The 23,922-nt window shown below is 54.3% G+C and overlaps 1 protein-coding gene across 1 annotated transcript in view; it reads left to right on the plus strand.

The window, feature by feature from the left end:
* The window catches only part of LOC119097902 (uncharacterized), a gene marked incomplete at its 5' end in the record, with an annotated part of 40,001 nt that overhangs the window by 11,585 nt on the left and 4,494 nt on the right, over positions 1-23,922 (plus strand). The window contains 10 exon segments of the mRNA XM_037220848.1: positions 13,467-13,680; positions 14,721-14,897; positions 18,007-18,213; positions 18,704-18,823; positions 20,088-20,363; positions 20,563-20,729; positions 20,960-21,115; positions 22,304-22,616; positions 22,992-23,201; positions 23,627-23,789. Of these exon segments, the coding sequence (XP_037076743.1) occupies positions 13,467-13,680; positions 14,721-14,897; positions 18,007-18,213; positions 18,704-18,823; positions 20,088-20,363; positions 20,563-20,729; positions 20,960-21,115; positions 22,304-22,616; positions 22,992-23,201; positions 23,627-23,789 (2,003 nt within the window).

Raw genomic sequence — 23,922 nt, forward strand, 5'->3', positions numbered from 1 at the left:
CATATCTTCTCCCATGCTGCACATAAGATTCACCCAGCGATTCGTTTTACCAATCCGGCCCATGATTCAGGATGCTCACCATGCGTTGGTCACACGCAGGCAGGGAATTCTGCTCGCAGCCAGCCACGCCACCGACTCCCACACTTACGCTGCGTTTAAGGCGGGCGACGGCTGCGGACACGGTCGACCACCGCTCTGTTTATTGACACGGCCCAGCCGACGGCAGCGGTGGAGGCTGACCCTCACCACCATTACCAGACCTCCCTTCTTCAGACGGCTGTCGCCACATGTCCGGACCGCTGTCGGCCTGTCGCTCTTGACATGCCCCCATTTCTGGCTAGCGGTGGTCTTGACATGTCGCCTTTTCTGGCTGCCGGTCGTTTTTGACATGTCTTCATTTCTGCCTGCCATCGTTTTTGACGTCCCTTCATTTCTGCCTGCCGCCGTTTTTGACATTTCTTCATTTCTGGCTGTCGGTCGTTCTTGACATGTCTCTATTTCCGGCTGCCGGTCGCGCTTGACATGTCTGCATTTCTGGTTGCCGGTCGCCCTTGATAGTCTCCTTTTTTTGACGCCGGTCGTTTTAGGCAGGTCTCTGTTTCTGGCCCCCGGCCGTTCTTGACACATCGCCATTTCTGGCTGCCGGCTGTCCATCCCATGTTCGCCCCTCTGGCTGCCGCTCCGCTCCGTCGTGAAGTTCACCATGCGTGGTATGGACAGAACCGTCGTCCGGTGCCAGGTGCTATGCGGCGAGCAGGGCGTAAAGGCTGTCCCACTGACGTCACAGCTGGCCGGGAGGCTATTGTTGTAGCCAGCTGCTGCGTGCATTGCCATTTATTAAAAACATTGAAACATACACCACTGAGTTCTTGCTTTAGCTGTTGTTCCGAAAGAGTTTTGACCTTGCAAAGATAGGTGGGTAGCTTTAAGTCAACATCAGTCACAATGCGAGGTGTGAAGTGCCAACAAGATGTCATTGATTGGAAACAAAATGGGTTAGTAAGTTCGAAGCCTTTTCGTGTGTTATCGTCACAGTCGAATCATCATTTTAAACTTTCTATCATCTTTTTACTCCGGGGCATTGCGTTCAAGTTTGAGATTGCCAGGAGCACGTATTTAAGGAACAGTGAAAGCGATTTCGGCGCATGTGCAATAAAGTTGAGAAAGGAGGATGTTTGTTTATGTTCACCTATTTCAGCATAACTACGGGCGATTTGCACGCAGTTTAGCCAGTTGAAATATGAGAGACCATACGCTTGGGATACCGATACCACCCAACATAAATAATGCATGTATTTCCTCATTGGACGTTACTTTTAACATTTCACTTGCTGATTTGCTGCGCTTGTGCCGGCCTCTTGAGAGGGCCTATTCCAGCAAATGCAGTCTGTGCCCATAATTTGCCCGTACATCATCTTTAGCATTCTTCGAGCGCACCTAGAACCGAATGGCAGGTACAATCCGAAGCTAGGATTGGGCAGTCATTAATGCTACCTCCCGTGTGCGTGCGTCGGGAAAGAACTGACTGCAATTCGCTCAGATATTTCACAGGGAACGGAAACCGCCTGTTCATAGCATATTAAAAATGTTGTCAGATTGGGTACGGAACTTTGGCAAGTCTCGCATGCCCGCTGGCCAGAGTTAGCGTGTCTTAAATGGGGCAATACGTTCAAACAAAGTTTTCACCCACCTACTTTGCTTCCAGATGCCTTAGATTGGCAACGTCTTCCCAACAGCATTTCAGCCCACCACTAACATTCCAGTCAAATAGACGCACCGCAACCGCACAGCCATCCGCCCGCTCCGCTCGAGTTCTGCAAGGCTCAAGGCTTGAATATGTGGGCTCCACGACGCCGTGTCAAAGAGAATCAATCAGTGTTGAGATTATAGCAAGGCTATAACTGCCAACTGATCAGTGTCGAGTTAAAAATATATAGATTGAAGAAGTCTTCAATATGACAACGAGGTCGCTCTTCCGAAGGTAGCCACGCTGTCATATCAAACTCGATGGCCTGGTACGAATTTTGACCAAATGATCGATGCTTTGTACTGACTTATGTTTCTCAAGGTCTTTGAAATGAACGTAAACGCATTTGACCATAATTGACACACTGTGCCTAAGACGTCATTCTATAATTAACACTTGCCTGGGTGGCCTGTTGGATACCCTTCGCTCGGGTGCGGGGGTCAATTTGACCCCGCTGAGATCTCAAGAACTAAAAGAGCTAGAGACACCAAATTCACAAGGCGTGTTAAGCTGGGCGTGAACCCACTTAGGTCAAATGCTGACGCTCCCAGATCATGACCTTTGGATCAAATAATGGCAAACAAAGTCAAATTCCAGGTTGGTCCCCAAAGGGCCCTTAGAACCTAGATAACTGTTAAGCAAAAGGTCACATGCTCGTATAATGTCAGTGACCTTGTTTGACCTTTTGAAGGTCATGGTGACTGAAATGATACAAGACTGCTTTAAGTTTTGCATTTGGATAAGCGACAAAGATTACGCTAGGCAGTATGTTCCTGACAGCGAAATCTTGACGTGGGTCATTATGGGTCAGTGACCTATTGTGACCTTTAAGAATCTATGAAAGGTGCATAACGCAGTTCCTGTTGTCAATAAATTAAGAAGTCTATGGCAGGTGTATAACGCAGTTCCTGTTATCAATGAATTCAAAATTAGCACCAGGAACTACCTCATACAGCAAGCCTTAGAGAGATAAAACATGTTGGTTTTAACGTTAGCCTGAAGTCTGCTTCAGTTAGTTTAAGAAGTCTATGAAAGGTGTATAACGCTGTTCCTGGTATCAATAAATTAAGAAGCCTATGGAAGGTGTATAATGCAGTTCCTGTTATCAATAAATTCGAGATTAGCACCAGGAACTACCTTATACAGCAAGCCTTAAAGAGACAAAACATGTTGGTTTTGACGTTAGCCTGACAGTTGTTCCTGACCCTAGGTCCATTTAGTTTGCTCATTGAATTGTCATGTTGCCTAAAAAAGTATCTCAGAGATGTATGGCTTCGTCTGACACTCCGTTGTTGGATCAAATTTAACGATTTCCTGGAAATTATCTTCGCTTAAACCATGGCCTGACTTTGACCGGCCACAGGTCAGCGACCTTACAAGGTGCATCTGAATTATTGATGTCCGACGATGCGCCATTCAATTTTCTACAGCTATGCAAAATTTGGCGCGGCTACGGCGCGCCCTACATAAACCATTCCGGAAAACCTTCGGGGGGGGGAGGTCAATTTGGCACCCACCCGAGCGCGTGTTAAAGTTTGATGATCTCCATTTCGGCACGGTTTACGGGTTTTCGAGCTTTTCCTAATACGTTCAGTACTCCGGAAATCGCTTAATACCGTGTTCGAACGAAGGCTAATGTAGTCCGTTATTTCAAGATTTTTCGCAGATTGCCGATCTGAGATTTCACTAGCTTTTTGATGCCCCAGTATGAAAGGTTTTTCGAGCGAATTAAGCAAATATTACACAGCTTTGCTCGGATCGTTCAAAATGACAAATTCCGAAGAAAAACGCTCCAAAACGGTCGAATCTGCAGTTTGTACACGATTGCTCGTGCACGGCCGTGCGCATCAATTCATACTTTTGCGTGTAAAATTATCCGTCCTTTTCCGAATCGAAATGTGTCGATCACGTTTCGCTACACGCTCTTGTCGGGGTTGAACTGGATTTCGACACGCGTTGGGCGATTTTTGGCAACTGGTGAATTTGACGTTTCCCGTGTTAAGTCAATGGGGCCATTGACACCAGTGGCATCAGGGCCAGTGGCGCCACGCTGTTCGGATACGGTCCCGGATTTGAAACAATATTCAAACGTGCTGGCTTTGCCGCACAAAATACGAACCTGCTGGCGTAGCCGCATGCCAGATTTCTTACGGCCAGCTCTGGCACCAATCCATGGCTGCGTTCTTGCATGACGAACGGACAGACATATTAATTATTATATTATGTTTCTATTTGCTCATAAATATATCCCGGATGCATTCAACAATGAACATCAAACGATAAGCGGTGAAATCCAGGAAACGTCCGTGAAATGTTCACCTGGGTGCAAATTTCAATATTTATTTTCGTTCCGCCACATATCTAAGTCATTTGAATATTGTTAGAATCGCTTTGAAGTTATGCCGAAACACACCTTGATACCCCTATGTATACGGCTCTTGTATATTAATATCTGGTTTACCAAAGACGCGCATTATTGCTTTTAAAGCAACGATTAAGCACCGAAATGTATTGCACTATTTCTCGAATTGCCATACGTTGGCAAAAATTATGCTGCTTAATGAATTATGGGATTAAAAACCATAATCAAGTATCGAGCTAAAACATGCTCGAACATGGTTCAACACAATGATCAGTCGGCAGTGAGCATCCGGCTGCATCAATGGATACAGTTACTAAGTTTGGGCGCCGAGCCATTCATTTGTTTTTGGAGACGGGGCACAGCACCTGTAAAACAGTGCTACTTTATGTAAGTTATTACTTTTGTGTAACACCTGAGCGGCGTGCGAAAATTGCGGTCCGAAGTTGGCGTCATCCCACATTTTCCCATTCAGTTAGGTTATTGTATCAACAATTGTAATAACCAGCATAATAATAACACACACACAACAATCCTCAACGATGGTCAACAAGAACAATGGACTTTGACAATCGATTTTCTGGGATTTAGGTTAAAAGCAAGCCGTTTCAATAAGATACCGAAAAACGCGCTGCAAAATAACGGTGAGCATGAGTTTGTTGCAACAGTGTTATAGAGAAACTTTATGTGCTCTCAATCGGACTACCACGTGTGTGCTTTTTGTTAAATTGTCGTTCACGCCTGCACTGAGCGTAAATATGCGCTGAATTGATGTGTGTCATATTGTGTAGGCCATTTTAATTTCGTGCGGGCTAGCTCTTCATCAGTACAACAAAGTGATAAATCAGCAGCCTACAAAACATTTTAACTAAAATGCACAAGATTGCACGCTATGCAATGGTTTCATTATGTCGCGCACACGGCAAACATATCACCTATGCACTTCTCCCTTGCAGTCTGAAAGCTTCATTTGATCACAGATTGTTGATTTCTCTACAGTGACAGAACGCAGGTAAAAAAGGTCAGACATTCCCCTAATATTGCCTCGAAAACCGTGAGGTAGGTCAAAAAGGTGCCATTCATTTATCCGAGTTTAACTATGCGTGACTGCTTTCCCGGTCACGGGCTTTCCCGTACGATGCCATACGGAACTGAAGGATTCGGACCTAAGTGTTAACTCGTATTCTCAACTAGGACGCTTTTATATAGGACATTGACTGCTGTACTGTGAAGGCAACTACACTCGCAGTCAGAGTCATGGGAGACTGCATTTAGAGTCGAACTCGTGTGGTGGATAAGGCTCAGACTGAAGGCACCATGACTCGTACATTCGGACTCGGGCCCTGGGTTTTGAACTCATATCCAACTTTGAAACAGACTTTTGCAAGTGACAAACTGGACGCGATGCAGCTCACGCTGAACCCTGACCGTGCCCTCTTGCACGGCGCTAACGACAGGGTTGAGGACATTCCTCTGATTCATCCTCAATGTCGTCATTGCCTCTAATTGTCAGAATTCCTCTAGTGCATTCCTCATGTCATCATTCCTCTTATTCCAAATTCATCATTCGTAACGTCTGATGTGGGCGCGATGCCCATGGCCTTCGATACGAGGTTCTATCCAGACCAGATCTCTTTTACATGTCCGACCATCCGTTTTTTCGCTGTGCACTTTATGTTTCAACACGTGTGGCTGTGGTGACATTCTTTGCCGATACGACACGGTGTTGTACCGAACTGAAGACGGCCAGTCATGGGTGCTCATCACACGCCATAAACCGTTTGTTAATACGAAGCAGGTATTAAAATAATAAGCAGGTAATAAATTGTACAGCATGATGAATAAGGAGGTTTTAAATGTGACATGCAATAAGCAAGTAAACGTTCACGAGATCACGACGGCCACCTTTCGTGGCGCAGGGTGTGCACATCAGCATTCTTTGAACGCATCTATCGAGCGATCCACGAAACTGGTATCTGCACCTGTCGGCGTCACAACGGTGACGTCATAGGATCACGCCCCTGGACGTGACTGCCTGAGGTGAGCCAATTTGATCCCACCCTCGCATCGCTGGAGCCAATGGGGAATTACACAAATTCCAATGTAAATTCATGTCCTGGTTTCTTGGTCTCAAATTACCGGCCGTGATCTATAGCATCGTACGTCACGCAATGCACGACACAAGTGATGCATTCTTGCGAGGAAGGATTCTTGGAGTTTGGTCCGAAGCGAGTGTGGTCTGGCTTGGAGGGGAGGGGACGTTTGCAGCAGTTGGTATACGAACGCTTTTCTATTTCTTGAGGAAAGTCATGTGATATGCCAAGCGGAAGGTTATTTATGTCTTATCGGTCACGACAGGTGATAATATGGTGGGGTCAAATAATGCAGGTCACAATGAATCTTAAAAATGAGTGAAGGCTGTCATTGGTCTCTGACATTCCCCGTCCCCGGCGTGCCGTCATTGGTCTCTGCCATTCCCCGTCCCCGGCGTGCTATCACTGGTGTCTGACATTCCCCGTCCCCGGCGTGCCGTCATTGGTCTCTGACATTCCCCGCTCCCGGCGTGCCGTCATTGGTCTCTGACATTCCCCGTCCCCGGCGTGCTATCACTGGTGCCTGACATTCCCCGTCCCCGGCGTGCTATCACTGGTCTCTGACATTCCCCGCTCCCGGCGTGCCGTCATTGGTCTCTGACATTCCCCGTCCCCGGCGTGCCGTCATTGGTCTCTGATATTCCCCGTCCCCGGCGTGCTATCACTGGTATCTGACATTCCCCGTCCCCGGTGCGCCGTCATTGGTCTCTGACATTCCCCGTCCCCGGTGTGCTGCCATTGATCTCTGACATTCCCCGTCCCTGGCGTGTGGACGGCGTGCCGTCATTGGTCTCTGACATTTCCCGTCCCCTGTGTGCTGTCATTGGTCTCTGCCATTTCCCGTCCCCGGCGTGCCGTCATTGGTCTCTGACATTCCCCGCCCGCGGCGTGTCGTCATTAGTATCTGACATTTCCCGTCCTCGGGGTGGTGTCATTGGTCTTTGTCTCCCCGTCCCTGGTGCGGCTGCTGTCTCACCTGGCGGCGGCAGCAGCCGCAGACTCGGTGGCTGTGAGAGCGGCAGGATGTCAAAGGCCCGCATACAGACAGCACCAAAACTCTTCATGTGCACCACAGGAACCAGCCTCCACACGCAGGGCGCTTAAATTTCAAACAAAGCCACGGCATCAAGCAGATTCAGGAGCGTGTCGCCCACTCCTCGGCCGCCCCGGTATGACGTCGCCCAGGTCTGCCCCCTCCCCCCCCCCCCCCCTCCCGGTGCAGCTCGGGCCGTCAGCTTTACGATCGCTTTCCGCCGCAGCTGTGCAGTACACGCGCCGCCGAGCCGGGCGCGGGGGAGTATTGGACAAAGGTCGGTCCGGCCGGGGCTGGGCCCAGACGGGCCGCGCGCCGCCAGACTCGTCTCGTGTTGCGCTGCGCCGTCGCCACGTCCATTGGACTCGCGCCGACGTGCCGCCGCGGCCGCCCCGGTGTGACGTGACCCGGGATTGGGCCTCGCTTTCGTGGTGTTGACGTCGGAAGCAGCGGTCAAATATGTCATTCCTGTGAAGGAAACTTACGCCGTGCAAATGAACGTACGTTCCAATGAAAAGGGATGCAGTCTCGTTAAAGAAGTTTGGGGGAGCTGAGCGGCGAAGAATAGCGAAACCCGCTCCCAATTTGCTCTGACAAACGGTTTTCTCCCTGGATTTCTCGTCCACTTTCTTTTCAAAGTTGAGGCTGGAACCGAAGTCAGGGGTGAATAGGGGGCGGAAGCCCCTCCCCCAACTGAATAGGAGCCTACCCCCGTGCCAGTGATGTAGAGGCGCCGTCCCTGCAGACGCCGTGCAGCTGCACACTGGCGCCGTGCTGTGTACGGCGTCCCGCTGCGGGTGTCCCAGCCATCCACCGACGTTCAGTGGCCGGGCGTCCCTGTCCACCACCACCCACCTGCACGGGAGCTGGCCTGACTAATGCAGGCATGCATACTGATGCAGAGAAGCGGCTGGTGGAGGGGCCGTGCGTCAGTTCCGGTCAGCCAGCTGTGGGGTCGGGGAGTCGGGCTGGAGCCAGCCGCTCGTGGCGCGGGCCGCCGGCTGCGTGTGAAAACGCTCCAGGCGGGCGGCAGTGTCTGGCGCGTCCCCGGAGGCCTGCATCCGGCCCAGCAGTGACGACAGACGGCCCTGGCTCTGGCTGCTCTGTGAGGTTACGAGAAGCGGCTGCTGTGGCTTCGCCGCTCAGCAGTGAGAGAGGCTGAGCGGTGAACATGCTGCTTGTAGAGGGCAGAGACCGCACACGGACCCCACGAACTGGATGCGACGGAGACGGGCTGCTGGCAGCCGTGCCGGGTACAGGCAGCTCTTGCGCGGGGCAGGAGGTCCCGTCAGACGGGCGTGGGCAGCCGCACTGGGCCCTGAAAGGTCTCGCGCGGAGCAGGAGATCCCGTCAGACGGGCGTGGGCAGCCGTACTGAGCCTTGTGGCTCTCGCGCGGGGCAAGAGCTCCCGTAAGACGGGCACGGGCAGCCGGGCTGGGCCCTTCAGCTCTCGCGCGGGGCAGGAGGTCCTGTCAGATGGGCGTGGGCAGCCAGGCTGGGTCCTTCAGCTCTCGCGCGGGGCAGGAGCTCCCGTCAGACGGGCACGGGCAGCCAGGCTGGGCCCTTCAGCTCTCGCGCGTGGCAGGAGGTCCCGTAAGGCGGGCACGGGCAGCCGGGCTGGGCCCCTCAGCTCTTGCACGGGGCAGGAGCTCCCGTCAGACGGGCACGGGCAGCCAGGCTGGGCCCTTCAGCCCTCACGCGGGGCAGGAGCTCCCATCAGACGGGCACGGGCAGCCGGGCTGGGCCCCTCAGCTCTTGCACGGGGCAGGAGCTCCCGTCAGACGGGCACGGGCAGCCAGGCTGGGCCCTTCAGCTCTCGCGCGGGGCAGGAGGTCCCGTAAGGCGGGCGCCGGCGGCCGCCCGCCGGGCCGCTGGGCGTGTGTCAATATTATGGTATTCGCGGCGTTGAGTGGACGGCGGCCTGCTGACGCTGGACGGTCGGCTGCCCCCGAAGACTTGTGCTGGTCTTGTGACCGAACCTGATCCATCAGACGCCCGTCCTGCGAGCGATCTCGTGTTATCTCTGTAACATGCGCTCGCCGATCGGCGCAGTTGAGAGGTGTCTTATGGGAATGGAGAAATTATTCCGTAGAAACGATGAATAAAACGAGTTTACCACAGCAATAGTGATGGATGCTGCTTATTTTCAATGGCGTGGGGCGTCAATGATTCGAAGCAAGCTCGTTTGTTCGTGTTTTGACAAAATGTTAAAGTAGCGCTCGTCGTAACAAACGTAGCACTCGTCGTAGCAAACGTAGCACTCGTCGTAGCAAACGTAGCACTCGTCGGGTTATCACAAAGACATTTAACCAGGAGGGCAATTTATTACTACAGCACTTTCAACGCCGTCGCGCAGTTACGCTCTGAAATGCCAGACTTGTAGAGTTATGGGGGCACGTGTGCAGAGCAGCACGTGTACACGGGGCTATGACGCGACCGGGTCGTGTTTTGTGACGTTCTGGAGGCGCCTGGCGGCGCCGGGCGGCCCCCCCCCCCCCCCCCCACCCTGCGCCGCTGCCCCGGGTCGGCTGATAGCCGGAGACGCGTTCGGCGCCGTCCGGCGGCCGGCTCGGCTTTCACTGCGGACTCGTGCCGGACGCAGGGTCTGACGCGTCAGCCGTCCCACGAGCGTCGACACCAGACACTGCCGGACCATACCGACCGCGCCCGCTAGGACAGGACAACCGCGGGTCTGTCGGCACCACTCGCCGTGGCAGGGGACAGGACAACTGCGGGTCTCCCGGCACCACCCGCCGTGGCAGGGGACAGAACAACTGCGGGTCTGTCGGCACCACACGCCGTGGCAGGGTACAGGGCAACTGCGGGTCTGTTGGCACCACACGCCCTTGTAAGGGACAGAGGAAGTTTCGGTTTGTCGGCGCAACCCGCCGTGGCAGGGGACAGAACAACTGCGGGTCTGTCGGTACCACACGCCGTGGCAGGGGACAGAGCCACTGCGGGTCTGTCGGTACCACCCGCCGTGGCAGGGGACAGAGCCACTGCGGGTCTGTCGGTACCACCCGCCGTGGCAGGGACAAAGCCACTGCGGGTCTGTCGGTACCACCCGCCGTGGCAGGGGACAGAGCCACTGCGGGTCTGTCGGTACCACCCGCCGTGGCAGGGGACAGAGCCACTGCGGGTCTGTCGGTACCACCCGCCGTGGCAGGGGACAGAGCCACTGCGGGTCTGTCGGTACCACACGCCGTTGCAGGGAACAGAGCAACTGTCAGTCTGTCAGCACCACCCGCCGCTGTAGAAGACCGGGGTAGATGTCGTGCGAAACATACTACGACCTACAGACACCATCTACCGGGACACAAGTCTGAGAAACTGCTGGCCTAAGGGCAGCACCCGGTGGGACCGACAACGGAGGAACTGCCGGCCTTTTGGTAATATCCACCAGGATGAGGTACAGGATAACTGCTGGATCACTGTCCTTTGAACAGGTGACTGGGGAAATGCTGGAGTATTGTTTACCTCTATTGAGAACGAATGTGCAGTTGACCACCCGTCGGGAAAGGGAAAGAAGCACTGCGAGACTGTCAGCGCCACCTAGCGGTACAGAGGACGGCGGAGTTCCCAAACCATCGGCGCTGCCGGCCGGCCAGACGGCGGAGGAATTTTGGAAAGGATGGCATCACCTGCCTGCACAGGGGACAGAGGACTTACGAAACTACTGATATTAACCAGGGAGACGGGGGAACCTGTGTGTAGGGAGGCGGGGAAAGAACAAGGGCTGAGCGCCAAACTCTTCACCCTTTCGTCATCCCTGAACCTTTTTTTTAAATTTGATTCGAACCCTTTGAATGGATGTATTTTTTGGATCAGCGCTCACGTTATGCAGTGCTTGTTGTGTGGGCCCTAACCCCCACCATCCGATCGCGCAATTCCAGGCAACGGCAGGATTTAGCGTCGAAAGCTATACGTGCCGCAATGCTCGGCACGGTCCGTCCCGCCCTCTGACGTCAGCTGACCTTTAGTGCGACCGCTGCCACCGGCCGCAGGCCATACCTGCCAAGGGCAAATAGCGAGCGCCCTAAAGCGACTCCAACCCACCCTGCCACGGGTGGGTGAATCAGAAGGCAGGCGCTCTAACCAACTGAGCCAGCGGGACGGACAAACTTGAGAGAACTTCTGTCACCCCTGGCACCACTCACCAACATGGAGGACGGAAGGGCCCCCAAACTATCGATATCGGACATGTGTGGCTGTACGCCTGAAACACAGCGTGTGAGAAATCTAAATCTTCCATGTTTCCCTTTCAGAGCCATGTGATTGCGTGCAGAGTGCCAGCAGAGGTTGTAGGATAATGGGCCTACTGACCGCACCCAGCCAGAGTACGCACACTTGGTCCAAACAGTGCCACGGGTCAGCCGTGGACCGAGGTTCCCTTAACGCGTCATCCGGTTCTGGAAGACGGCGTGGAACAAACCCACCAGGTCACTTTTAGTGCAGGTTTCGCTTTTTCTGGCTTCCGGTCTCAGCATTCTAAATCGTATAATGATATGAAGGCATGACCTTAAGATTAGAGCTGAACACATCACGTCCGAACACATTCTATGCACAACTGACGATACCACTCGCACTTAAATCGTAGGAAATGGAATTCCACGCCTTGAGTGTCATACCGCGTGGCGCATATGCTTTACATCCAAAGATACAGATGTGTATTCACCAAGGGTTCCCAGCCAAGATGGCTTTTTACACTGCACATCATGGGAGGATGAAGCAAAGAAATAGGAGACATGATTATCACCGCTCGTAAACATGCCTCGCATTGTGTTCCTACGACAAAGCCGTCGTTCAGCAATCTCATTACTGCCGCCATTTAGCGATCTCAGGTTCGTTGTTGAGCTCTCAGGGGCTCAACAGTCGGTGAAAACGCGGCACGTCTTTGGAGACCCCCGGGGTTCGGGTGGGTGGACGGGGCTGCTCGGCAGGCGGCGTGTGGCGGCGCTGACCTGTGACCCCGCGTGCCCGGCGGCGGCGGCGTCTGTCTGCGAGATACGGCATCCTCTGTCGGCTCCGTCCCAGATTCACGGGCATTGTGACGACAGCAACTCGAGCGCCCACCTGTGACTGCCGTCTGGCCAGGGGCCCCAACGCCGGGTGTCGCTCGCCTGTGACGGCCGTCTGGCCAGGGGCCCCAACGCCGGGTGTCGCTCGCCTGTGACGGCCGTCTGGCCAGGGGCCCCAACGCCGGGTGTCGCCCACCTGTGACTGCCGTCTGGCCAGGGGCCCCAACGCCGGGTGTCGCTCGCCTGTGACTGCCGTCTGGCCAGGGGCCCCAACGCCGGGTGTCGCTCGCCTGTGACGGCCGTCTGGCCAGGGGCCCCAACGCCGGGTGTCGCTCGCCTGTGACGGCCGTCTGGCCAGGGGCCCCAACGCCGGGTGTCGCCCACCTGTGACGGCCGTCTGGCCAGGGGCCCCAACGCCGGGTGTCGCCCACCTGTGACGGCCGTCTGGCCAGGGGCCCCAACGCCGGGTGTCGCTCGCCTGTGACGGCCGTCTGGCCAGGGGCCCCAACGCCGGGTGTCGCTCGCCTGTGACGGCCGGCGCTGGAGCCCTTGGCCGTCTGGCCAGGGGCTGCAGCGCCGGGTGTGGCCGTTCAGGCGGCGCCGGCGCGCCTGACCGCTGCTAGAAGCGGCCGTCGCGCGGGGTCTTAACTCGATCCTGGTCGGTCATCGGCTTGTCTCGATGCGCCGCCGGCATACGAGATCGTTTGACGCCTCGTCAAGCAGCCTGCGCTTTGTTTCGTTTAGCTGATGTACCCATAAGTGCCAGAATGTAATATTCGGCGATATGTGGTGCTAGCTCACATCATCATGGAGAACTGTCGCATTGATATACAAGAATTAAGTGTATTGACAGCCTATGGTGACAGCGCAGCGTCTTACTAAAGGTCTAAAGCGTATATAATTATTGTAAAAGGTCATTTGAATTCAGTTGAATATTTAACTAACATGCCTCACGTTGCACAAACATCAACACATCTTTCAAATCATTCAGGATTTACAGAAGGCGAAATGTTGCGGGGCCCCAAATGCATTACGAACCCATGCATGTGATGCATTAGGCAGGCTCAGTTCCTGCCCTAACTGTCCCGCGCCGCTGCCGTATGCTCTGGACTCAGTTCTCCTGTGCATGACACGTGATATGCATCCCACATGCTCCTGCAGCTAACGAATCTATGAGTGTCGTGGGGAGATTGCCACCGTCATCTGTGGCCAACAGGAACAGCTCGGTGAGCGTGGACTCTGTCCGAGCGGACGATGTCCAGGAGTTCAACCATACGCTGACGCTGGCTAGCGCACGGCCCGAAGACGAGGGCCGGTTCGAGTGTGTGGCCCGGGACGGCCACAGCCGACAGCGACGGGCCGTCACCCTCCGACTGCCGGAGCTGCACCTGCCCGTGCGCGTCTCACCGCCGCTGCTCACCCTGAGACCGGTGAGAGGCGCTGCTGCCGCGGCTGCTGCCGCCGAGAGGGGTGAGAGGTGCTGCTACTCTTCATCCTGAGACCGGTGAGAGGCGCTGTCGCCGCAGCCGCTGCCGCCGAGAAGGGCGAGAGGTGCTGCTGCTGTTCACTCTGAGACCGGTGAGAGGCGCTGCTGCGGCAGCCGCTGCCGCCGAGAAGGTGCTGATGCTGCTGCTCACATAGAAGACGATGAGAGGTACTGCTGCCACGGCCGCGGAGAAGAGTGAGAGGTGCTGTTGCTGTTCGCACTGAGACCGGCGAGACATGCTGCCCCTGCTTACCCTGAGGACGGTGAGAGGTACTGCTGACGCTGCCCTCGAGAAGGGTGAGAGGTGTTGTTGCTCACATGAAGACCGATGAGAAGTTCTGCTGCCACTTACGCTGAGACCGGTGAAAGGCGCTGCGAACGCTAACGCTGGGACTGGTGAGATGCGCTGCCTCTACCACAATGAAACGGATGGGAAGCGTTGCATATATTTTCATTGGGACCGGTAAAAGGTTTTGGGGCTTGTCCATGCCCATCCCCTCCCACGTAATGTTTCTGAACCTGAACATAGATCTACTAGTGCTCTGTATGTAAAAATGATGGTCTGATATCTTGAGATGCCTCACATTCATTGAGTACAAACAAGTTCTTAAAAGTCCCGGTCAACAGCGAAGACGTAAACAGGTTAAATCCACGAGCACTGGTGTCGTGCGTTGCGAAGCCTACCTGGCTCATTCGACTTTTGATGCCCGACAAATTATGGTCGATCTGTCCTAGCGTGTCTGCGTTCCTTCGTGTAAGCACCAGGATTGATCGTTGCCTTTTGTTATGTTCAAGGCCGTTTTTGCGAGTAATTATTCCCACATATTTGGGACATCACGCCAAGTTGTAAATGTTCCGCTCGAAAAGGAGAAGGCAGCCTTATGCAGCACACGACATACATGTACGAATTCATACCTTGACATAAGTTGCCTTGTTCCTATCAGAATTGTGATTCGTGTAACTGTCAGCCTCATCTGTGTCCAGGACCGGAGCGCCACCGTTACCTGCTCGCTGCTCATGAAACGGATGAGAGGCGCCACCTTCACGTGGAGCAAGGCGGTGGGCCGCGATCCACCCAGACCGCTGACCGGGCGGGACCCGGCCGAACAGGTGGTCACCTACTGCTGGGGGCATTCCACCCTGATCATCCGACATCCGCAGGTAGGGAGCAGCGTGCAGGCGTTGTGCGCCGCCCGCTCCAGCTGAGAGGCTCAGCCTGATCTTCAGGGGTGGCGGTCATCGGCTTCTTTGAATGCTAGATGACGGAGGAAGTGATACATTTTGTCATGTTGGGCCATGGTCGTGTTGTGCTGGGTTGTTGGGTCATGCCCACCGCTCAAACGCAGGTTCCACAGTCATGTGTGCTGGTGCACAGAATACATGCCCCGCCTCCCCCCCCCTCAAAAAAAAATAAATGTACATGATGGTTCGTAAAGACGTCCACCTATTCTTACCCAAAATGAACTGGAAATATATTTCTGGTCACAAAAACTGCCAAATTTGTGGATAAATGCATGTTGTGAAGCCATCATCTTTTTCTAATTTTTAGGGATGTGCAGAGTTGTAGCCTCCTTGTCACGCTCACGTGAACCCGGAACTCCGTCTTTTGGTGATGAAACGACAAAGGAGCAGGGAAATGGGAAAAGTTTCCAAAATAACTGCATCATCATCAAACTAGATTATGAAATCATTAAAAATATAAAATCATTAAATTGTGAATGGTATCAAATATGATTAAAGCAATTCATATACAATCAAAAGATAAAGCCCGTAAAATCATCGGGCTATCGTTGAATATGTTTCGAATGATGGTTAGGGTGCAAGGGCAACTGGTCCAAGCGCGGATTTGAATTTGACGTCATAGACTTGGGTGGTTATGGTATGGTAATTTTGGTTCGCATCAGGGAAATCAGAGGTACAAGGTTTGATTCGCCACGATGCCCTTCTTTTCTGCTAGGGAGAAAGGCAGGCGTCGCCATAGAGTCGCGGGAGGCGAGGGCGTCGTGAAGGCCCGATGACGGCGAGGACAGTGCCAAGAAGGGCTAGCCAATGTTCGGGATAGCGGGGAAGCTGACTGGTACGTGGGTGGTGGGAAGGGCAAGTCGTCGATTCGGGACTCCAAACCATTAAGAAAAGAGACTCTGGATTATACCATGCAGTATTTCTGTGCTCCGGGGAGGCCACCGGGCCCTATCCCTTTCTTCGGCGATGCCTCTGGGTACTTTTCTAATCTGATGCCGCCTGCCTAGCTCTCCAGCCGGAAAACTGATAGCTTGAATTGAATTGTTTTAATATTTTGCACCATTCCATTTGAATTGACATTCAACGCACGACTGCATGAGTTATCCCCTTTCCGTTTCCAACACAATGTAAAAATCATGCCAGTTTGGTCGATCAAATTTTTGGCTTCTGACCTATCTTTGATTTTGCACATTTCATCGCAAACAATGCCTAGTGTTAGGTCAAGCTATTAAGTTATGCCGTTATTTCTGTTGACTTGCACGGACATTTTTCTCTGAATGCATTCATTTGCAGTTTAATTTGTTGTGTAAGTTCTTTTGATTCAACTCGTTGGTTGGTTGAACGTTATTATAGGGCCTTGGGTTGAAGGGCCTTGGGTTATAGGGCCTTGGGCCTCGGCTATAGGGCCTGTCAGTCGGCGTCAGTCACCCTACTTGAGATCACACTAGTTCATCGGGAAAGGCCGTTTTAGTTCGCTACAGAAGCATCGAACCAAAATAACTTGTACCCAATTGCGATGAGCAATTCAGCACAGCTGACACATTTTCGGACCAATGAATTATATATGCGATCTGCACAGGGAGATAAGGAAAATGATGTTTGATCAGGCGAGATGACGTTCGCCTAACATGACATGTTGACCTGGTCTTAATCTTTCATTGTTGTTTACATCACGGCATGTTTCTAAGGTATCGCAGCAGACTTATTCATTCCACGCCAATTACGAAGCTGTGGGACCAAAGTTATGGTTGCTGGAGGGCCCATGTTTTGGTATTTGTAAGTACTTTTTGTGACATGCGGCGTCATCAGTCGCCTGCTGAGTTGTAAAGACAACTGCACTGACGACATAGCGGTTCCTGTGTGGGAGTGAGCAGGTCTATCTATAGCGATTTGAATTGCTCTCCGAATAGACAAATGCGTCTTAAGATACCATACAGAGACCTGCTTTTTCATCTCACCCGCGTGGTGGCGGGAGGTGAAATACCCAGAGCGGTACTGGGTTGCTTATGTGATAGAAAAGGGCCCTCTGTAAGTTACATCACGTATTTTTGGCCATTTTCAACGCCCCTCTCCCTGGTTACGTACTGGCTGCGCCGGACGAACCTTCCACGCCGTGTTAAACATAGTGTCCCAAAAAGTAACGCCCATTTGGCCCCAGCTAAGCTACAGAGGTGAAACAAGGAGCCACCACATCCAGGCGTACCGTTACGCTGTTCATCCCCTCCCCTCGTTACGCTCCGATTACGCTCCAGCAAAACCCATTCCTCGTCCACGCGTGACGTAGCATACGAACGACCCCTTACAAAATACTCCTGAGTTCCCCAACGCTGGACGACCAAACTAGTTACCACCGGCACGACTTCGGCTTTGAATAGCATGGGTTCAGGGCAGGGTGGGAAAGGAAGGGGGGGGGGGGCAATGGTCGAGTGGTTAATGTCCTGAGCATCAACGGTTGGGCCTAAACCCCAGTTGTGCCATGGCCCCTGGGCGCTGATGTGGCCAACGTAGACGCTGGTGCTCCATAAAATGGTGTGCGACGATATGTGACTCTGGTATCTCTGGTATGGTATCTCTGATATGTGACTATGTGACTGTATATGATGTTACTGTCACGCTTCTTTTTATTTCATGTGTTGCTGTTGTCACTCTTTGTCCACTTAGGAATCCCAATACTTTTTAGTTTCGGGGTGGTTATGGCTGATATATGTATATATGTATGTATGCTGTTCACACTAGGCGTAGTTTCGCAAAATGGGTCAGGTGGCTGAATAGTGAAAAATGACTAATTCCGTCACCAAAATATGCCAAAAAACAAATTTATTCCGGATTTTGACCATTTTCTGCTCAAAATTGGGGGCTGAAGTCAAAGTTCAGAGGGACTAACCCCCCCCCCCCCCCCATTGAAAAGGAACTACATAGTTGTGTTGACATATTGTCTGGTTTCCTGGCCTGAAAACAGAATACTTCGGATGTGGGATGGTGCTTCTGGACCTCATTCACCTACCTGCCTTGTTCTTCTTCCCCGCAGACGGCGCAGTACGAGTGCAATGTGGTGCTGGGGACGCTGACCAGCGATGCCAGTGTCCAGGTGAACGTGATAAGCCCCACGGCGCTGACCTGCCCCCGGGTCACGGAGGGGGACATCACCTGGCAGGAGACGGTGGCCGACACGGAAGATATTCAGCCGTGCCCTGACCACCTCAGGGACAGTGTCCTCCCCGGACAGACAATTCAGGTGGGGTGAATGACCCGTGCATGACCTGTATGACCCACGCGGTCAAGGCCGAAAGGTCAAAGTCAAGGTGAATGACGTGTATTGTCAAGGCCGAAGGGTCAACGTCAGGGTGAATGGCCCGCATGGTCAAGGTCAAGGTAAGTTATCCGTATGGTCAAGGCCGGTGTCAAGGCTCCAGGCGTTATTTTCACCGTGGAGCAAACACATTTCTTCACAACTGGAAAGGAGACGGCTGAGGGAATACGTGTAGAAATGGCGTGCGTTGGTGAGAGGCTAGCCATGCAGCCGACGGCTTTTCAGTTCAACGGATCCCGCCGCATCTCTTGAAGATGTTTCGGTTAGAATCATTATACTGTCACCTTGTTTCGAAACCGTTAATGAGCGTCATTACGACGCGTGGAGCTGGCGACGGTGGTGATTTGTTTCGGCACCCTAGAAGGGACTGGCGTTGCTGATAACCTTGCCTGGATGCGGCTCTGGTGTTTCGCAGGCGGTGCCGGCCCGTTACGCCCGGAGGCGCTGTGAGGTCATGGGCAGAGCCCAGGCCAGCTGGGCCGAGTCAGACTTAGGTAACTGCGTCGACACGGAGATCTTCATCCTGCAAAAGCAGGTATGCTCGCAGCTACTCACGCGATAGCTGCGTCATGCAATGATGTTGGCTGGCTATCGAAAAATGCCTATAATAAACAACAATACAGTGCCTCTTAGATGGTGTATAGCTTGCGTAGTGCAAGATAATCCCGTGCAAAATGTCAAAATGCATTTGGATTGACCCATTGCGATCGCAGTATACTTGTGACATGCCTAGACTAGTGCAGGCCATGTTTCAACATGTTTACGTGGGAGGCAAGTGCCACCTTATTCGTCCGAGATGCTCCTTGGTGACAGACTGTGACAGACTGTCCTCCCCCACCCCTTCACCCCCCCCCCCCTCCCTACCACCACCCCGGTGGAACCCATGCTGAGAAGCATGTATAAGTTAAAGAAACTGGTTTTCGGCCCCATGGAAAGAATAAGAAGAAGATAAAATCGTGTACCAAGAGTAAAATTCTTAAGGGATGAAACCAAGACATTTCCTGTACACATATTGTTGAAGTGGAAACGCTTTGGGTGGGACAGCATGTCGACCGTGCAACGTTAATGTTCATCGCTTCCCAGTGATGCTTCTGGCCATACAGGCTGTCGTGTTACGCGCTTTCATACTTTTGTATTCTATGCTTGAAATGTGTGATATCAAGTTTTTTGTTTCAAAGGATGAGCAATACATTTCCTAAACAATCAAGCGTATGATATCATGGTTTGCAATTCAGATTCAATTCATTTTCACCGTTGAGCCCATTCCCGCTGTCTCTGGCCAACATCGCGACGTTCACATTCTTATCTGACATTAGGAGATAAGGTGCATTGACACCCGCTGTGTGGTAACGCTTCCATCGTCCACGTCCATTCGGTCGTTGTCTGCAAACACCCTTATCTTTTACGTAACTGCCTACTTTTTGTCAATGCGGAATTGAGTGAATTGTCTAAAGCATATGACGCGAGCATTAGAGTAACTAATAACCAGCAGTCCTGTCCTTTGCACGACTTTGACGCCTTGTTTAATACCGCACGTCATTCGTTTTTACAACGCACTCAGCTGCCGATGCCATATGGCGATGCTCCACACTGGGAGGAATGGCGGGCACCGCGGGGAGTGGAGCCCCGAATCTCCGGTTTCCCAGCTTAACCAGAGCAAATCTCCGGTTTCCCAGCAAACGCAGCTTAACCAGAACACCACCTCGTACCGCGTCATGTCCAGCGCGCTGTGCCTGTGTGTGTGTGCCTGTGCGTGTTGGCGACGGCCAGGTATGACACCACGAGCACTGACGCGGCAGATGGATCAGCTGATGGCCGGCTATGACGTCATCTCGGCGGAGGCGGCGCTGCGACGGCTGCGCCGCCTGGTGGCGGAGCGGCTGAAACGGGCGCAGGAGCGGGAGCCGCCCCACCTGCTGGCGGCCGAGGTGCAGGCTTTCCGCAGGCTGCTGGTGCACATGGCCGCCTACATGTTCAAGGTCGCCCCGGACGAGCGGTTCGGGCAACTGGAGGGGCTGTTTCTCGGCTCCGTTGCACCACTTCTCAACGAGCACGGCGCCTGCATGACGGACCAGGTGAACAGAGAATGTGAATCAGTGATATGCGAACAGAATCTTATCACCTCTGTTACGCTAGACATCACATAAAGCGCCAGCCGGGGATTCTAAAAGCGTCACAACGTCATTACGTCGTGGGCTTGGTCACAGGTGCCCTTGAATGACGTTCTAGTCTGGTTTATGTTTTTATCGCTGTGCTGGCGCGATCCGCCCTCAGGAGAAGTTCCAGCTGCTGACGGTGCAGTTGAACTTCCTCCTGCGCCGGGTCTTCCTGGAGGACGACGACGACTCGAACAGCACCGAGTCCGACCTGTTCATCGCCACGCGCCTGATCAGCTACGACGGGTCCGTGGCACGTCTCCAAGTGCCGTTCGGCGCTGATCGGTAAGACTGAGGCTCTCGTGTCGCCCAACGCATCTGCTGGACTGGCGTGCCCAAGGCTCTCCGAGAGCACTCGGAGCATCGTGCAATACATACAACCTTCTAATTGGACGCTGTGAATGACGATAGTCTTCCAGCCGCCCACCATGACAGAGGAATATCATACGTTGCCCTGCCTCCCGCCTCCTGCCGTTTCTCCTTGAGACTGACGCTGCTGTTGGGCGGAATCTCAGCCGTCCGAGCTGGCTGGAGATGTCTGCCGAGGTGTCAGTCCTGCCGGAGGAGTCGTGGCAGACCTACCCGCAGCCGGTGTCGCAGCTTGGCCTGGTGGTGACTGTGAACAGGAACACGCGCGCCCTCTTCCCGCGCGGCTACACACCGCTCAGCAAGTAAGTCTCTTCTCATCTGCCTCCCTCGCTCGGGTCACCCTAGCCGCCATTGCCAGGCGGGGTCCGGGGTCACTCTGGCCGCCATTGTGAGATGTGTTCCGGGGTCACCCTGGCCGTCATTGCCAGACGTCTCCCGGGGTCACTGACTGCCATTGCCAGGCGTGTTCCGGTGTCACCCTGACCGCCATTACCAGCCGTCTCCCGGGTCACCCTAGCTGCCATTGCCAGGCGTGTTCCGGGGTCACTCTGACCGCCATTGCGAGGTGTGTTCCGGAGTCACTCTGGTCGCCATTGCCAGATGTGTTCCGGAGTCACTCTGGTCGCCATTGCCAGAGGTGTTCAGGGGTCTCTCTGGCTGCCATTGCGAGGTGTGTTCCGGAGTCACTCTGGTCGCCCTTGCCATGCGTGTTCCGGGGGCACTCTGGTCGCCATTGCCAGGTGTGTTCCGGGGTCACTCTGTCCGCCATTGGCAGCCGGCTCTTTTGTTGGAACGAGCCCAAGCCTTGTGCATTTCATCTGTTTTTGCTCCTACGCGCTCTTATCTCAGACTCAATTAAGTGATGTCGGTAAGAGGAGTAAAGTGTGACTGGAATGAAAGGCTTTCATACACAGTGGAATGCTTTAGACCTTCAGCATGCTTATCACACTGAATGTTTAGCATGCTCAGCATGCTGAACGATGTTACGTGAAAGTTGGCTCCGGGTTATTGACGAAATTGCTGAACGGCAAGCGACCCTAGCCAAAAACACCGGCGAGTTTTGGAATTCAATTCATTCTTGAATTGTTCCACTCCAGAGGCATAGGTGGTGAATTTAGCTATGTCTTTGCAACGCTTGAGCGCGCATCATTGCTGTGACAGCGCCATTGCAGCTGTCGCTCAAATGCCCTGAGCGCGCTCAGCAAGTGCGGGTGGGCTCAGCTGAGACGGGCACCAGGCTTCACTTCGGGCGAGTATCGCCCCTGACAATACAGCCGGAGCCCCTGGGCCGTTCGGCTGCGGATGACCGGTCATCAGGTCAAAGGTCAGGTCAGGTACTCTGACGGTGTGGCCTTGTTGGCAGCGCTATTCAGGGGCGTTCGGTCCGAACGTGGCGACCTCCCCCGACCGCGCCCGATCTGCGTCCGGAGCGATCTGCTCTGTGGCTGTCTCCCCCCCACCCGCCTTTGACCTGCTGCCCATGCGGGCAGGGCCGGCGACCTGGGCCGCTCCAGGGACGTGTTCGTGCTGGACTCGCTGCTGGTCTCGGTCGGTGTCAGCAAGCGGCCGCGCCTGCTGGAGAGCCCGTCGCCGCCGGCGCTGCACGTCTCGCTGCGTCTGGAGCCGCTCAGTCGCCAGTGGAACATGTCGACCCAGAGCCACAGCTGCGCCCGGCTGGCGGCCGACGGCCGCTGGCACCTGGACGCCTGCCCGCTCACCGTGCTGCCAGACAACCGCGGCTTCAGCTGCGGCTGCAGCGAACTCGGCACCTACGCCCTGGCCCTGCTCACCAAAGCGCGGTCGGTGAGTGAGTTGTGGATGAGGTCGGTCAGTGGTCAGCGGACGCCATCGGTAAGTGGGCAGTGGACGCGGCTGGTCAGTGGGCAGAGGATGCGGTCGCGTGCTGTGTGCGTCATGACGGGAAATGTGTGATGACATGGCAGCCAGCTGGTCAGTTAACGCATCTTGACCCCGTCTTGAATTCGTTGGAGACGGGCTTGATATGTTCCTACCACGTGCTTTGTCATTGTCATCGCGTAGCAAGACATTTCACATCGTTTTCTGAACTTTTGGATCAGGTTAAAGTCATCTTGAACGCAAACCCCTCGCGTTTCCCGTGACGCGCGCCAACATGATCCGGTGCTGGCGGTGCACCCTGACGCTGCCGCACTCCTGCAGCCTCTGCAGTCGGTGCTGAACTCGCTGCACGTGCCGGTGGTGACCGGCTGCCTGCTGTCGCTGCCGCCGCTGCTGTACGCGCTGGGCGTGCTGCTGGTGCACTGTCTGCGGCGGCCGTCGGTGCCGGCCGGCCTCCGGCTGCAGGGGGCGTTCGTGCTCACCGCCGCCATGGTCATCTTCATGGTGTCAGCCCGCGACACCCCCCAAACGGTGGGTGAGCAGTGGCCTCTCCGCTGCGGCAGCCGGCGCTCATCACCCCTGATGCACTGGTGGGATACCCCATGGCTTGAAGGCTGTGACGGCAGACTTCAAACAGCAGCAGCAGCTGCCGTCTGACTGTATCTCCACATATCCGCTGTGACGCGACAAATGCCGGTTTTTCAGTTTTAGTCTGGTGGACTTGTCTTAGTCTGGCGCGCAGTTTCTGCTGCACCGCCACAGCGCAGCCTCTCGACTATGTTTGGCTCGGTCACCTCGCCGTCTGTTGTCCGTAAGTCGAATGACGTGCCCGCGCCCGCCATGGTCTCACGACTCACTCCCCAGCAGCCGACCTTCAGTCCAGCGCACGTCTCCGTCAGTCAGTCAGCTGGCGAGTGTGCTCGTAGTTTAGGAGTGACGTCCGTGCTCTGCTTCAGGCGAGCATGGCCGTCAACGCCGCCTTGCTCCAGTGTCTGATCCTGTCCGCCATGAGCACCCAGATGGCCTTGAAGATGCACGTGTTCGGCGAACAGCACCGCCTGCGCAGCTTACGCGGCCAGCCGAACTTCTTCAAGTACATCGTGTTCTTCACGTCTTGCGGTATGAGAGGGCGTTCAGAACGCTGTGCGTGACGGTGACTCCAGGCCGTTCCGGTGACTTTTGACCCGTGCGACCTCCAGTGATACTCTGACCCCGGAGGCCGTGCATCTGCCACGCGGGGCCGACGTCGAAT

This window comes from Pollicipes pollicipes, unplaced genomic scaffold (genome assembly GCF_011947565.3).
Source record: "Pollicipes pollicipes isolate AB1234 unplaced genomic scaffold, Ppol_2.1 Scaffold_4727;HRSCAF=5580_pilon_pilon_pilon, whole genome shotgun sequence".
Classification (NCBI taxonomy): Eukaryota; Metazoa; Arthropoda; class Thecostraca; order Pollicipedomorpha; family Pollicipedidae; genus Pollicipes; species Pollicipes pollicipes.